This window comes from Sorghum bicolor, chromosome 4, assembly GCF_000003195.3.
Source record: "Sorghum bicolor cultivar BTx623 chromosome 4, Sorghum_bicolor_NCBIv3, whole genome shotgun sequence".
Classification (NCBI taxonomy): domain Eukaryota; kingdom Viridiplantae; phylum Streptophyta; class Magnoliopsida; order Poales; family Poaceae; genus Sorghum; species Sorghum bicolor.
The window spans coordinates 58,072,754-58,090,226 of record NC_012873.2 but is presented as its reverse complement, the minus strand read 5'-3'; the positions used below and the strand labels follow the sequence as shown (position 1 = coordinate 58,090,226).

The window sequence follows — 17,473 nt, the reverse complement described above, 5'->3', positions numbered from 1 at the left end:
ATACAAACTGAGAAATTATCTGTCCAAAGGATCAGATCACGGCATTGCCAAAATTCAAGAAATGAAGGTTCAGAGTTTCAGATCACCTAACGGTCTACTTTCAGAAATTAAATGGAAGTTCAGAAATAAAACTCATGGCATTGCCAAATTTCAGAAACAGGGGCTTCAGAATTTAAGATGCATGATGGCATTATTGCCAAATTTCAGAGATGCAAGTCCAGTGTTTCATAACCGTAGTAGTAGCCTCATCACTACTCTATCAAGCCGTGTAGAAGCCACGGCTGGGGTAGCTGAACAGTACGTGCAGACACGCCCGGAGGCTTGCACAGCGACGCACATCTGTGTCATGTCAGTAGAAATAAAAGGTAGTTTAATTTCTTCTTTCACCATGTAAACTGGAACAAGCAAGTGATGACACCCTCTTTGACATATGCGCGCGCGCGGGGAGTTGGTGCAGGCAGCGACCAAGAACTTCGAACGATTTATATTAGCTTCCATCCGGAACATCCTTTTGCTGATGACGATCTTTGCCCACCTCGACACTCTTGAAAGCTAGCAGTCTCGTCATCGTCAGAAGCAGACAAATGCCTCGGACCATGCTCACTTTGAGGTTAAACCACAACAACGAGTGCGTGTGCCGTGTGTGCACCAAAAGGGTACTAATATGCCATCGTTGATGGTTAGACAAATGTACCAACCTTCCTTTTTAAAGCTATGGACCTCTGGTCCTTGTTATTGTGTCTCCCGGCTGCTTCTGCTTATCTCAAGGTATGTAGAATCTGTATACCCTGGAACCAGTTCCTCTACAGACCACTTGCTAACTAGTGACTCAACTACAGAGAAGCCTTATCCACATAACCTTTTGTCCATTGATTTCAGATGTCTAGTGCAAAAGGAGAATTTGTGCGTTAAATTTAATTTGGACTAGTATAAATTTTTATTCAACTCATTTGCAACTGAAAGGATTTTCACAACCCTAAAGTACCAAATATATACTCAAGCATCCACCCACACGTACCAGAACGGTTAGACTGGAGAAGAAGGCGAATACTATCATTCCCATAGTTGTAGTGACGCCGCATTGCAAATACTGTGATTGGAGTGGAAACCGATTGACGAGTTGCTTATGCGTTTCCCATCTACGACATTGGCGAATGGAGGCGGCGACCGGCGACAGTAGGCATGGACTCATATTGAGAGCCAACAGGACGAGAAGGACCAAGTTTTCTCCCCAGATAAATACATACAACAATATCGGCTCACAACCCTAAACTATGAGATATACTCGATATATAATCGTAAACTAGTACAAGATATACTCGATATATATATTCACAATGTCAGGCGCAACAGAGCCAGATGGAACAGCGAACCGAGACAAACACAAGGAGATGGAGGCTTCTTGGTCCCCAATTTTCCTCAACTATTGTCTTGCGCGACTTGTCCTCCTTTGTTCACTGTGCAATTGCATCACTTGCCATGGACAACAAGTTAAGCAATAGGATAAAGCTTCTCCTGCTATCTGACAACCTTTTCCCTGGTCCTCAGTAGAGGCTGCATTCTTTGTTGAAGGTTGAAGCTACTGCATGCCCCACCCCATGCATGAAACTGTTAACATGTAGACAATTATAGAAAATGATATGCATCTTGTCCATTCACATGTACTCTGACGTTACCGATCGTCGGCGATTGGGAGTCTGCTCGTCAAAGTCCAACTGAAAGATGTTTCCTTGCGGACATGGGTTTCTAACTGTGCCATAGGATATTATTTCAGTAAACCATCTGTCTGGCTACCGTTTGTTGATGCAATCAGGTTGATGAAGTGCAGGAACAGATCAACTGTTGTTTAATTCTGCCTGCTCGGTAGAACTCTCTTTTATTTACAGCATTATAACTTTGGACTTCGTTTAGGCATTTACAGTTTAATTAAAAGATACACCGTGGCGATAATTTACCTGCGGATCATTATTAGGTTGCAACTGGCCATAAGATTAAGACCTGCTCATAAAAATACTTCAGGTTATGATGTAAATTGCAAAAGACGTATAGTAGAAAGTAAGACCATATCAAACTCATCCATCAGGGATCAACGAGCTCACTAAACTATTGTATATCCAACAACTGTCTAATGCTATAATATATACCATGCATGCAAATCCAAATGCTAATTTCATCCGATCTGTGCTGCTTCAGCATCGACAATAATAGGCGAAGTTAAGGGGAGCTTTCCTTCATGATTAGTTCAACTCCAGCTTCCTTAGTGGTTGTGACTTAAGCCTTCACTGTCAAAATCACTGGTTGAGTCGTGAGCACGAGTCCACCACATTACTGACGACGAGCGAGATTTATATTATATATAAGTGCTTCAGTGTCCTAAGTGTACTAAAGGCTCCGTACTAGAGACAACTGAAAAAGGACGTAGCTTCGTATTAAAAAAGAACTGAAAAAGACATGTCTCCGTCTGCAGCGAGTGAGGCATGATGCGTATTTGTTTTCGCTCACTTGTAGTCACTACTCTCGAAAATTTCTTGAAGAGACTGAAGTGGTCGATCAACCCAAAAAATGTTTTTTTTTTTTGGAAAATGCTTACTTTCGTAAGTGCAAGTTGCAAGATGACTGAAAAGCTCCTATGCAGTTAGCAAAGGCCGGCTGAATATGGATGGATTTTATAGCCATTTCAGTTAAGCGAGAGTTGATGTACCACCATTTTCAGATGTTTGTTCATTTGGACACCAGTTACCACATCACAGAGACACAGATTCAGAGTTCTGTCTGTGTTCATTTGTGTCTGCAAAAATCACGCACGCATGCATATATCACACTCCCATCCTGGCCGGCTGTTAATACGTTGCTGTCCTATAGCTTTATTTAGGCTGCAGATAGGCCCATAACCTTCAGAGACGTGTGCCCCTTTGGCGATGGACAGGTTTGCTCGATCGATCGGCACCTGCGTTTTTCCCATCTGCTATGTCCAACTTCGCAGGAAAGCGATCCCGCGTACTGCTACTGCCACTGGTTTCGCTCGCTGTCGACGCTGCCAGGGCAGCCAGGCGTCCACACACTGACACTGTTGCGGTGTGTGCTGTCTGTTTAAACGGATTTACGTCGCTGTTCTCGCTGCAACTGCTACTCCGTGTCCCAGCCCACTTGCTGCAGGCGACAAAATGGAATCGAACCTAACCTTTTGTCAACAAGGCTGCCGCTTTCTCCTGTAATTTGCTGGGGTTTAACCCTTGCAGTATGTATCTGTTGCACATCCATGCCGTTCGTGCTGTGTTTGCCAGAATCAAATGTTTGTGGTGCTGTGAGCCAGTGACAGAGAGTGACTGAACAAAATGGAGCAAGGACTGCATAGTAACGCTCATCATTTGAAGAAATTAGTTCATTGTACTTAATATGAAAACAAAAACATATATATTAACTTGCAAATGCAGATGAAATTTTTGACCAGTCACTGATGTACTCGTCGGTTCAGCATACGTGTCGCAAATCTGGTCATAATTTCACGGAAGACTAACACCAAAGTCTGACAATTAAAAAGGGGCCTACTGACAGGCTGACTGCCGAGGGCGCCTTTAACAATGTCAAAGATGGTTAATCCGTCAGAGTATCAGTGCTGACATTATGAATCCGACTTGTAATCATGAGCTGTGTCAGCTGACAAACATAATAAGCCTTGTCTACTACTGGGCGACGGCACCCTGTACTTGCAATCGTCGAATACTTGAATACCAGCTTGGCAACTTGTTTCGTTTTTAATTTAATGGGTGAGGACTGAGGAGAATGGGACACGAGTTGGCGAGGGCAGAATTTCTTTTCAAGTGGATTGCATCTGCAGAAGAAATTGCTGTTCTGAAGAATGTACCGGATGAACTGCAACGTCTTGGACGCGTGATGCATGCAGTATTTTTCTTGGTATAGGAGAAGATCCATGATGACATGAGTAGTAGTGCTCATTGCATCGGTTAGCCTGTGCCCTATGGTATTACTATTATCAACAAATGTTCCGTCTTGCAACTGAATATCTGATAATTGTGCAAGCAGATGAACTGTTGCCCAGCAAGCATCAGCAGCACTTTAATTTGATTTGATTTTGAGGGATGAAACGGACTGAAATTGGTGGAAAACAGTGGCGGATCTAGGATTTTAATTGTGGGGGTACGAACGAAAACGATATAATTCATAAATATAGACATAATATAATTAGATCACTAAACGGTGATAAAATAGTTGTGAATGTAAAGTGTTAAGGTTGTTATATGAGCCGAGCAGACTAGCAATTATATACAACAATGTATTATATATGTATATATTATTAAAGAGTATATATACTAGATGTTTTTTAAAAAAATTAGGGGGACAGCTGTCCCCCCATGCTACTACTCTGGATCCGCCCCTGGTGGAAACCCCCCCTCTCCCGCTCAATTTCATTTTTTTTGGCATAAAGGGGATTGGATTCGAAAAAGTCGGATAGAAAAACGGAGTTAGAATATGCGAACATATGGAAACAAACAATAGACGGAGAGCTGAAAATTAAGATTACGTGATCTAATATTCTCGAGAATATATGTACAAAATCACATAGTAATATACGCGCATGAACATCAGTTTAATATTCACCTGCATGATGTTTTTTCCCCACAAACGTAGAGTTAGGGCCCGTGTTTCATTAAGACGAAAGGAGGTTTTTTTTGTTATAACCGGTTGTTAGGCTTGCTACATCAACTCGGTTGCAAGAGGCAAGCGAGACATTAGTAAAGCTAACAACCAACAAAAACACGAACTCTTAAGAAGCTATACGGCGGTTAAATGTGCGGCATTTGCGTTAGCAAAGAACGCCCATGCAGAAGCTAGCGGGGTGAAGCCAACATCAATCCAGAGACCCCCTTTGTCGTAGATTCGCTTCACGATAGCCGCCACAGTGGAGACCTCATTCCTGAAGATCCTCATGTTACGCTCCTTCTAAGCCTCCCAAGAGACGAGGAAAACCAACGAGCCGAACCCTCGACGCTACTCGCCTACTCCAAATCAAGCAGTACCCTCCTCTCCAGCCACCAATCAATGAGGTTTCTATCCCCTAAGTCCGCCATCACTCCCTGGTCACGAACCAGATCGACTTGCATGATGCTAACACATTAACATTAGTTAATAGGTAAAAGAGCTCTAACATATAACCAAAAATATGTATTTGTTAGGCATGCTGCATAGAATGAACGGGATTATGCAAAAACGGGAGGGAACCCTCCTCTTCCATTTGACCGCGCAAACACAAAAATGGACTGGACAACACAGAAAATTAGAAAGCGAAGCTGGACCGGACAAATTCTTTCCCGGCCATTTTCATCGAGTATGGAGTCTCCCTTTCTCTCCATCGAAATTTCTAAACAAACGACTTTTAAGCGAACTGTGGCGGCCCAGATATTCGTTCATTGTTCGTGTATTTCTGGGCCTGAAAATCCAACTCAGCCCAAGACAAGTCCACCGGTCCGGATTCCCGGAACAGACCGCTTTTTTCTTTGGAAAAAGTCTATTTTAGGTCCCTCAACTTTCGCGAAAGTCTGATTTTCATCTCTAAACTCTAAAACCGGATAAAATACATCCCTCAACTTTTAAACCGTGCACATTACATCCTTGACCTGGTTTTGAAAGCGGTTTTACCTTTTTCTTTTTATTTATTTTGGCTGATTTTTTTTTGAAAAATCACAGTAAATCACATAAAAATCATAAAATAGAAAACTCAATTTTGTTGGACTTTAGATCAGTAGATATACACATTGAATGTATAATATAGTATGTTCTAGTACAAATTTTTTTATGCATCTTTAGATCTATATTTTTTTGTAATTAATTAGACTAATTATAGCTACATTTTCTATGGTCTAATTGTGATGAAATTTATATGGTGAGCTAATTCTTCTATGATTGAGTCATAGTAAAAATTTTATACTCATTGAATCATGTATTACTTAGTTATAGATTTATTTAGGTTTATGCTTGTTAAATTATAATAAATCTATGACTAAGTTATACATGATCTAATGAGTATGAATTTTTTACCATAGTTTAAACATATAATAATTAGTTATAGATTTAATTATGTTTTTTCTAACATAATAATTAGTCTAACATACAAACTATAGCTATGAATTATTCTAATTAATTATAGAAAAAACAGTTCTAAAGCTACAATAAAAATTTTATACTCAAGCATACTATATTATATGTTCGCTATGTAGATCTACTTATCTGGAGTCCAACAAAATCATATTTACTATTTTATGAATTTTATGTGATTTACTATAATTTTACAAATATCTAGCCAAAATAAATAAAAATGAAAAAGACAAAACTGCCTTCAAAACCGCTCATAACCATGTTATGGATGTAATATGCATGGTTTCAAAAATTGAGGGATGTATTTTACCCGGTTTTGAAGTTCAGGGATGAAAAATAGACTTTTGTGAAAGTTGAGGGACCTAAAGTGGACTTCTTCCTTTTTCTTTTTTTTCAGAATGGAACAAACCGCTCCCTCGACTTGTCAAACAAGTCAAATTCTACTGCCTCCATCCCCCAGGAAAACCAAGCCTCCAGGTCACTGACACTAGGCCCCACAGCAATGGACATCGCCCGCAAGAAACGCGAAAAAATCTCAAAAGGAGCAAACAGTTGAAGCGTAATCGCAGAGCCCATCGTCCCCCCCAAAGCATTTACTCCTACAACATTTTTCTTTCTTCTTCCCCACTCCGTCCCCGCGACTGCTTCTCGAGCGCTCTCTTAAACCCTCCTTAAACCCTAGCTTCCGTACGCCTCCGGGGCCCCACATGGCCTCCTCGTCGCAATCGGGCGGCGCCGGAGGCGGCGGGACGATCGCTTCCAATCCCCGCGTCTGGATTGTCGCGGGCATCGCCGTCGCGGGCGTCATCGTCCTCGCGGAGGTGGCGCGGCGCCGCCGCCGGTGGCTGCGGGGCATGTCTGGCACGCCACCCGACGCTGGATCCTTCTGCGACCGCTTCGAGCTTCACCCTCCGCCGCAGCCGCCGCCTCCCGCCGCTCGCCACCTTCTCTCGGGTCTGACCTTCGCTGCTAGTGACAAGTGAGTCCTGCTGCAAGCTTCCTGCTCTGCTTGTCTGTTCTGTGCGATCCTGAGTTGCCGTACATGTATTTGCCGTGTTTTAGCTTTGAGGTCGAGGGCTATGTAGCCGGGTTTGGGAACCCAGATTGGAAGAACACCCATGAGGCGGCGAGGCACACAGCAGTGGCTGTCACAATGCTGCGGAAACAGGGGGCCACCTGCGTTGGAAGGACAATCATGGATGAACTCGGCTTTGGGTTTGTTTCTTTGATTCGAATTGATTTCATTTGAAATGGTAGTTATACTTGTGAATTATTGGCATCATCGTCGACAGCTACAGGATGTAAAGCTTAGTGATGCATATAGATGTAATAGGAAAGGTCAAATGGTTAAATATAACACCGTAAATATGAAATATATCTCCGCAATTCATTTTTTTTCATGCAACCATATGATCTACATTGCTTGGACATGGAAAATATTAAACAATACAATTTTCGCATTGAAATGGGGTGTGCAAATTCCAAAAAGTGCCTTCTGGAGTAATTGTGATTATCTTCTAAGTTTTACATATTTTTATGTGACAAGACCTTAAACCTTAACAATAATAATATGGCTATTTGCAGTTTTGCACAAACATCAATAATAAATTAATACTTTTGTTGGCAAACCCCCTTTACTATTTACATGTTCATTGTAAATTCATTTATCATGTTTTTCAGTGTCACTGGAGAAAATTTGCACCATGGAACACCAGCCAACCCTGTTTCTCCTTCACTTGTCCCTGGTGGATCATGCAGTGGCTCTGCTGTGGCAGTTGCTGCACAACTTGTTGACTTTGCTATTGGTATTTCAGAAAGATTTCTACCCACTTCTTCTGATTATAAACCCCCACTTGTCCATGTAAATGGAACATTTTCTGTTATTTTTCTGCTGCATCATGAAGATAATGATGTCTGTGTGTAATAGTGTGTTTTTTAATATACCTTTCCTAATATTACTATACATGTGTTTCTTCTACACAGTTAGGATTAGTATTTCGCTTTTGCAATTTTATTTCTACATGTGTTTCTTCTTTTTGGAAATGAACCAAAATGAAATTTTTAGCCTCACGCTAGGATTTGTAGATGACTAACAGTTATGTGTTTGTGGAACATTATCTACCCATTTAGAGGCAATTGCTACAATTACAATATTAATTAATTTTTAACCTTGCTAGTTTGGGCTGGTTTGGATGCATGTCACAGTGACTCAACATTTTGTCAGTACAATATATGATCCTGAATAGTTGGTTATGCCCTTGAGTTTGTTGACATTGAGTCTTTTCGGAAAATTTGCCTTCTTTTTAATGGTATATCATCAAGAGCATATGTTGGAGAAGTCATTCCGCCTTGTCTACTACTGTAATATATTCACACTTCTCTTTTACGATGCACTTTATATTGTAATACAAAGTTCAACCCATATTTTGTTTGTATACAAATCCTTGATCCGAGCTAAGCTCAGTTCTTATGTCTTGCTCTTCCACTTCTCCATGTTCATTTACCTACCACTGACCTGTTAACCTCTGAAATTCTTGTAGGCACTGATACAATTGGTGATGTAAGAATCCCAGCTTCTTTCTGTGGTTTACTTTGTTTTAGGCCTTCCTATGGTGTTATATCTACTCTTGGGACCATAGCAAATTCACAAAGTCTAGACACAATTGGTATTTTCTCTCGTTCCTCAATATTTTTTGTTCTTATATTTATTAATTACTTTGACATGAATTTTCATGTCTTCTATGACACAAGCTGAATACCTTTCTTGCGAGCATGTAGGTGTACCATGTGTACAAGGATTGTAAATGATACTAAATTTACTTTTAATTTAATAAGTATGAAAAAAGTAAGATCGTGTAACTCGTCACAATACATATGTTACATAATATCCGATGAACAAAGTTTTCTGGAGCGTAAGTAATTAATGGTGAATATTATCTAACCAAGTAATTTATATGTTGGGAGACCAATTAAGACTTCTGATTCAGCCCTGTGTTTATTCTTTACAGAAGATCACTGTGTATATTAGAGCACCATTATCTCAGTCCTCAGAAAACCAGTTACCGATGTCAGTGTCAAATGGGATGCCATTAGATTCTTTAAAAGATTGTTTATTATTTCACTTGATTTCTGTACATTGTTAGGATGGTTTGCACGAGACCCATGTATTCTGCACCGTGTTGGAGAAGTTCTTTTACCAACTGCTGCAGGTGGACTTAAGCAAACAAGGCAAATTGTTTTTGCCGATGATTGCTTTCAGCTGCTAAAGGTCTCTAATCAGAAAACTGTGCATGCCATAAAAAATGCTGTCCAGGCATTACGTGGATGTAAGTCATAGTGATGTGTCTTTTTCTTTAATTCATATGTTTGTTACTTCACTGAGCTAGATCTGCCACAAATTAATCCCATATCTTGCAGATCAACCACCTAAACACATCAATATTGGCCAATATATTTGTTCCAATGTACCTAGCCTGAAGGAGTTTTGCGAACCAGCTACAAAGTTACAAGAAGGAACATCAGCCTTGAAAGCAATCTCCACAGTGATGTTGTTATTGCAGAGGTTTGTTTGCAGTAATCATTTGCTCCTTGTTTAGACAGTTTTGCTCGAGGAATGGAGTGGGTGGGTGGTTGGAATGTCAAAAATAAATACACAAGGATAGCCGACTAGGTAGTAAAGACCTTGAAAACCTAAAATCTTCGTCTATTAATACCAGAGATGATGATTTCTTTTGTGAGCTAGTCAAAATGTGCTCTGATCATACCACTTGGATTCTGGGATCTGCCGAGTTGACTAGGTCTTTATGACTTATGAGTGAACCATCACTGGCTGGTTGGGGCGCCATTTCATCAGGTAGTTAAAGTTTACCTTATGCATGGACTGATGGACTTTATTAATGGTGCACTTCTTGTGCTTTGTGAACTCTTGGATGTCTGTGTTGGGAAGATTAATTTTTTTCATCTTGCATAGCTTGCGCTACATGCCACTTTCTAATCAGCTAAATTCTTGTGGTTTTTATAAAAGTATAGATATTGTTCAATAGTTTAATGCTTGTAAAATCATTGTTTGCTGCGCAGTTGCTATTATTTCAGATCTGGATTTATTTTATTTTATTGCTTTGTATTTTCTATAATTCAACATGAATCAACTACTACTTTGGGACTTACATGTCAATAAATTTTTCAGATACGAGTTTAAAGCAAACCATGAGGAGTGGGTTAACACTGTTAAACCTAAGCTTGGCCTTGATATCTCTACTCGTGTACTACAAGCTGTGAATTTTGCACATGAAAACATCAAATCTTTATACGCAGTAAGAAATGAATTGCGGGCTGCACTCAAGAATCTTCTAAAGGTAGCCTTTCACAAAACTCTTATCTTAATCGCACTTTTTAACAACAGATACTTCCCTGTTTGCCTTTTACTGGCTCCTTTTCTAGAAACTTCATGCTGCTGTAACTAATGAATAAGGAAGTGAGTGGCGGAAATCTGCTTTCTGCATGACTAGGGCAACCAAAGTGCTTGAACCACCCATATTGGGTACTTATGGCAACAATCCAATACCGGTATAAAAGCTGCAATGTGCAAGTACTAACAGAGCAAGGCAACATCCAGATAAAATTTATTAGCTGAAACAGGAAGATAAATCTTAATAAGATGACAATGTCTTGGTCCTCTTCATTGTGTAATTACAGTAAAAGATGCAATGCAATTAGAATCAGATTTCAGCATGTGCAACGATTCAAAGAAATTGAATCAGACAATGGTAGGGAATGTGTTTTCGAGAAAGAAAAAGGGAATTTGGGGGTAGCAACTTGATTGGGGTGGGCCGATGCAGTTATTTCCTATGGGATGCTCACTTGCTTGCGCCTTGCTATTGCCCGCTGCTCCTGCAGTCCTGTCTGGCTGCCCCAGTGTGCCTCCTGGTGCCTGGTGGGTATCACTCTACGATCTACCTGTGTCGGAGCCTAGCATGCTGCAGAGTGCAGACCTGCAGTGCCAGTCTCTAACTCTCTATAGGCTGTTGCAGTGCTGCTCTCCATGTAATATTGCTCCTGCTTCTCTCGTGGCTCGGCTTCCGTGCTGTGCGTGTGTCATGCTACAAGGACGCACGGCTTCAACTTCATGCTCTTCAGAAGTCTGTCCCTCCCTGTTCTGATGTGCCTGGTGGGGACAGCAGCACGCCCGCACAGCATCTGCGGCTGCAGCGCGACTTGCACCGGTGCAGCTTGTCTGGGTTTGTCCCTTGGGATTGGGTACTGCAGGATCTGGGTCGTCAGTAACAGGGCATAGCTAGGGTTTGCTGGTGTGAAGGGAGGAGGGGGCAAGAAAGAGATGTTGAGTGGGAGACACAGACACACGGGGTACGGTGAGAAAGAGATGCCGAGTGGGAGATGCATGAGGTGGAGTGAGGCGAGGCATGGCTGGGGTGTCAAGGCCTCGAGGGATCGTGAGCGAGCTACATAGGGCGATAACTGGTGGCTGCTTGGACTGCTACCACCAATCGCTGCTTGGCCTGCTCCTGCGGATGGAGAAGGGCGTCTTACAGCAGCATATAGGGCCATAGAAATACAATGGGACTATTCGAATTTTTCGAGCCATGCCTCGGGTGACAACCCAGTGGCTCTAGGCCCATGCCGCCCATCTCGCCTCGTTAAAACAACAAAAAATGTCTTAATTAACACGTAAAATTATGATTCTATGAAAAAGGAAATGATAGTGGATCCTACATTTATCATTTGTTATAGTAGACCCAGAAGAAATGATAAAAATGTATGCATGTATTTTTTTTTTATCAATTCCTATAAGTGACCATATTGATCACTTGAGAATTCCTTCATGTTACTGCACCATGTGCTAATTTATGATAAATCTTGTCAAAAAGTTCATTATTAGATTGGGTGAAGGGTTTGTCCATGATATCTTTGCTTTTAACTCTTTGTTTCGTGTGATGCTATCTAGGATACTGGAATTTTAGTTCTACCAACCACAGCTGGATATCCTCTAAAGAGAAACTCTAAAGAAAGGCTATCATCTGGATTTGAGGATAGAATGTACAAATTTGTAGGCATTGCTGCACTTTCTGGTTGTTGCGAGGTAAAGCGGTATCTCTATGTAATTTCATTGTCTTATTTTATTCCTCTTGAGAATAATATAAAAACTATGTAAGACTCCTCTCACTTTTGCAGGTTACTATTCCCATGGAAAATCTGGATCATCATGTATCTCTTTCATTTGTAGCAGCACATGGATTGGACAAGTTTCTTCTTCATACTGTCTTGGATACATATTCTCTCATCCAGGACCAAGTAGTTTTGGCATCCAAGCTGGAAACTGCACCAGTAACCAATGTTGATATTGATGTCAATGCATCAGAGCTTCTGAAAGAAAAGGTCTGTTCAGCAAACAATCTCTCTCTTCTCTTTGTTTTTTTATAACAGCGAACAATCTGTTTGACCATTGTTTTTTTGCTTGGAGAGAGTAGTATTATGGAATTGAAAGATGGGTTGCATGAGTTAGATTAGTCCTGAAAAGACCTTTAACACCCTTCGTCCACTCTCTATCTTAAAATTTATCAGTACCATTTCTTGATACCAGTCTTCCTACTAGAAGATGTCATCACATTCTCTCTAGTCCTAAAAAATGATGGGTCCTTAATTAGTATTTTAAGAAACATGGTATGGCCTTATTTCCTAGTCTAGACCTCAGAAAGTTTTTTTCGGGTAGAGGCATGATACTGATAAAGTATTCTTTGCATGTCTAATTGTATATAGTTAGTTTTGTCTGAATCTGTATCGTAGGGCAACTTGGGGCCTGCTTGGTTCTGTCGCCGAGCACCATTACACATCGCCGAGTGAGGATAGCGAGTGAGTGCGGGCGTATTGTTCTTTTGCCTTGGCGCTTCGAAGACTGTGTGAGCAAGATTTGGCTTGCTCCTGTGGGAGAGCCAAATCGGCTCGCCTGGCCGAGCGAGCTCCTTGTCACTTGTGGCAATGCAGCGAGGCATGGCGAGGCGAGCTATGCCCAGAACTAAGCAGCCCCTTGATCTTTGTTCTCAGCATTAAATTGACTAGATAAAAAGTATGAACACATACTGAACCAAGATTATGAACATGTAGTGGTTGTGGTACCAGAAAATTATTCGAGTTTTTTCTGCCACCAACTTAAAGCAACCGAGTTCATTCCTTCAGCTCATGTTGTTCATTTCAAACTAAATCATTCTGTGCTCCCTTGACAGGGAAATAGTGCTTTCAAAAGAAGACAGTGGAGCAAGGCAATTGAGTTTTACTCAGAGGCCATCAGTTTGAGTGACACAAATGCAACATATTACTGCAACAGAGCAGCAGCTTATCTAGAACTGGGCCGGTATACTTTATACCAGCCATATTTTTCTGCTCAAAGTTTTCCTGAAGTTAGTACACTAAATCTGGCATATTTTATCTTATGTAGTCTTAAGCAGGTCGAAGGAGATTGTGATCGGGCCTTACTGTTGGATAGAAAGGTAAGAGATTTTTGTAGATGCAATATTCCCATGCTGTTATGGGTTGACATTTCTGTAGCATTGTCAACCCTAAGAGAGGAGTTTTTAAAGGTTTATTGGATACTTCTGGATGATTCTTATATCATGCTGTTATGACAATATCAAATCCTTACTGTGAATTTCATTTGTTGCTTCAGAATGTTAAAGCATATCTACGGCGTGGTTGTGCAAGGGAAGTAACTTTGAATTACAAAGAAGCACTTCAAGGTGGGGCAGTTTTTCTGTCATTGCATTAATTCTTAGCAGCTTATAGTAAAACACTAAAGTTGACATTTTATTGTGCTGATTGTCAGAAAGTTGCACCCAGCAGATGTTTCTGGTTGAACATGCTTTTTTATTTTTTATTTTTTATTTTCGTGTGCTGTAGTTTCTTTCTCGTCACTCTTGGAGGATGGGTCTTAATTGATTTATATTATTTTGTTGTTATGAAGACTTTTGTGATTCTATTATGAATGAGCTGTCAGAATCAAACTAGTTTTCTGCATTGCTTGAAGCAATACTATCACAGTGTTATACTGTCTACTAAAATGCACTATGCACATAACCTTATGAAAAGAGCCTGCCTCATTTGCTCATTGCATAATCTGTTGCACTTACAGATTTCAGGCATGCTTTGGCTTTGGAACCACAGAACAAAACAGCCCTTGCAGCAGAGAGGAGGCTGCAGAAACTCCTGAAGTGATATGGGGAGCAGGACCACCTCCGACTTGTAAATTTTTTGAAGACTCGCCTGGTTGAAGGCAATTTTGATCGGCTGCTTGTAAAAGAAAGAAGTGTCTGCGCCATCTTCCGGATAAACTATCCAAGAGTCATTAAACTCTTCTCCCTTTGAGGCATTCAAAATTTGTATCTCACGACGATTGTGAGGGGATTTTGATATAATACGACAGCAGAAGTGTCACATTGAGTATATAGGCCTGGCAGCTTCTTGCGATGAGAATCCGACAAATTTGTACTGTGTCCAGTATGGAAAGCGTCAATATATGCACTGTAGAACTGAAGGTCGAGAACACATTTGTGAGTTGTGACTTGTGAGCGCTTGGCACTGCTGGAGTGCATGATTGTGCAGTGCAGTGTCTAATTTCTGGGGCGTTGATCCGTTGCCCCTGCTTGGCCGTTGCCACCAGACACCACTGTTTGCCGTTGGAGATTTGTGACACTTGTGCATAGTTCTTTGCTCCTATTGAGGTCTTGTTTAGTTCTCCTCTAATTTTTTTTTACCTCATCCCATCGAATATTTGGACATATATAAAACATTAAATATAGATAAAAAAATAACTAATTATAAAGTTTATATGTATTTTGCAAGACGAATCTTTTGAGCATAGTTAATCTATGATTAGACACTAATTAATATAGTTATAAATATGTTATATTACCTAAATTTTTTCTTTTCACGAACTAAATAAGGCCTGAATTCACGTTTAGTTTCTTTCCTACGAGGCTGTGACAAATATGTTGAAAAGTTGATCAGCTAAATAAAAAGAAAATTTTACCTGTCTATTCAATCGGTCTCATGTATTTATTCGGGCAGAAGTATCTATCCAACGAAACCAATGCTCCGCCACATGAACGCAACTCCGTGAAACAAACATGACCACTCAGATGCGAACAGCACTAAATTCTACGAACACGTACGTATACTCCGCAAGCACATAGCGTCATAGCTCCGTTCCCGTATCTCTCTCTTTGTCAAAGGAACAGAACACGTCTCTTTGCCTCCTTGGCTCCTTCGTGCGCGAACGTTTCTTGCGCCGCGGCAACACTAGGGCGCCTTGCATAGCTGCGCTTCTCTTGCTTTCCGCCACGGACTAGCGCTCTGTCATCCGTGCTCCCACTGCAATGGAGACGCGGCAGCGCGTGCAGCAGCTCCGCACGCCGATGGACCCGCTGGCGTCCCTCGCGTCGAGCTTCGTCTCGGCCTTCTCGCCGCTGCTGTCGCCGTCGCCGTCGCCGTCGCCGCAGAAGCCCTCCACGTTCCTCCTCCTTCCGCTCCCCGTCGCGGCGGCGCGCGCGCTCACCGTGCTCCGCCGCCTCCTCCTTCTCGCCACGCAGGTCTTCATCTCCCTCTTCTTCATGCTCCTCTCCGCGCTGGCGCCGGCGCCAGCGCTCGCGCCCACGCTGCCGCGCATGGAGGAGCCGGGGCGCCCTGCGGGAGACACCTGCGCGGGGCGCGCGCTAGCGCACGTGCTGTCCGTGGCGTCCAGGCTCCCCGTGGCCTCCCGCAAGTACGAGCTGGTGCGGGGCCTCGCGGAGCGGCTCCTGGACGACAACGTGCGCGCGGGGGGCGACCGCGTCGGCGCCGTGAGCCGGACCGCGCTCGCCGGCGCGTTCTCGCGCACACTGCGGCAGCTGGAGTCCGCCGCGGGAGGGGAGTGGCCCGGAACGGAGCTGGCCGTGCGCGCGGTGCGTACGGGGATGCGGTGGTGGTGGAGGCCCACCGCAGCGTCCTCGCTGCACGACGAGGGGTTCGGCGGGCCCGCGCCGGAGAAGCTGGCCGCCGAGCTGCTGTGGCTCGGGCAGAAGATGGCGGAGTGCGGCGCGGCGCGCGAGGCCGTCGTGCTGTTCGGCGCCGCGGAGAGGCTCGGGAGCCGGGCGCTCGTTGCCGAGCCCGCGCTCCAGGTCTCGCTGCTTCGCCTTGCTGGTACGTCAAAAACTCGTCTTTTTTTTTTTCCAAGAGCTGCGGAACTTTCTCTGGTCCAAAACTCGCGAAGACCGCATAGAAAACACAGTAATATTGTGAATTCGTGACCGTTTCACGAGGGCTTGTGCTGAAAATCTGTGGTGTGGAGAAAATTCGCCGGTACGTCAAAAACTCTTCGCGCACGTCGTTTGTGGCGGGAGAAAATGCGATGCCCATGGTGTTTCGGACGAGGGCCGAGATGATGTGGTCTGCTAAAGTCATAGCTAAAATTATTGTTGGCTAATTTATTGTGAGAAAAAAGACAGAAAAAATACGAAGCGAACAGGCTCGTTACCGTGGTCGGCTGCAAACATGGGGAGGAACGAGGATATATGGTTGAGCTGTCCCTAGCTAGTAGCTAGTGCTGCTCTTTCACTCCTCTTCGTGGTCGACCTAGGTGTCACCATGATACGTACAGTACCATCCATTAACCTGGCACGTTTTTGCTGTGCCTGCATTAATAATGGGTCAATGAAGCACCGAAGAAAACAGGAATTGGGCGATCACTTACTGCATTAATTCATGCGCAGTGTTCTTGTTGAAGCACGCCAACTCGAGGGAATTCGAGCAGAGCGCGGGAGGGAAGGATGACAAGGCCGCGGTAGCCGAGCAGCGGATGGCGATGCTGCGGTCGTGGCTTCCGCTGCTGTGCCGCGGCAGCAATGGCACGGACGCGCCGGTGCTGACGAGCCGGGAACGGCCGGAGATGGTGGCCGTCCTGGAGGACATGATCGACAAGCTCAGCTGGGAGCAGCAGGAGGAGGCCCTCTCGCTCTGGCTGCACCACTTCGCCGCCTGCCCCGACACCGACTGGCCCAACCTCGAGAGCTGCTACACACGATGGTACGCCGAGTCGCGCAGGCTGCTCGCGTAGCGCGTTCACTGAAGAATGCAAATCTTCTACGATGGTACCCCATGTAGATACTACCTGTATCTAGTACTCCATGTAGATACTTTAGTACCTATACTTTAGTATCTGTATATATGTACAAATGTTATATGATGGTACTCCATGTAATAATACTTCAGTACCTGCGTATATGTAGCTGTGCAGTATATAGCAAAATGGGAGTTCTTATTGACATCAACACTGAAATTCTATTTTCCATGCCACACCAACTTTCCGCATGACAGC

The 17,473-nt window shown here is 43.1% G+C and overlaps 1 protein-coding gene across 1 annotated transcript; it reads left to right on the top strand.

The window, feature by feature from the left end:
- On the top strand, positions 6,669–17,420 carry LOC8066217 (outer envelope protein 64, mitochondrial). Its single transcript, XM_021459578.1, has 15 exons — positions 6,669–7,093; positions 7,177–7,329; positions 7,795–7,919; positions 8,655–8,780; positions 9,258–9,440; positions 9,532–9,676; positions 10,301–10,469; positions 12,077–12,211; positions 12,304–12,507; positions 13,353–13,480; positions 13,565–13,616; positions 13,793–13,862; positions 14,255–14,334; positions 15,471–16,299; positions 16,869–17,420. Exons 1-15 carry the CDS (start codon positions 6,822–6,824, stop codon positions 17,210–17,212), a joined length of 3,015 nt encoding a protein of 1,004 aa, XP_021315253.1. The 5' UTR covers positions 6,669–6,821; the 3' UTR covers positions 17,213–17,420.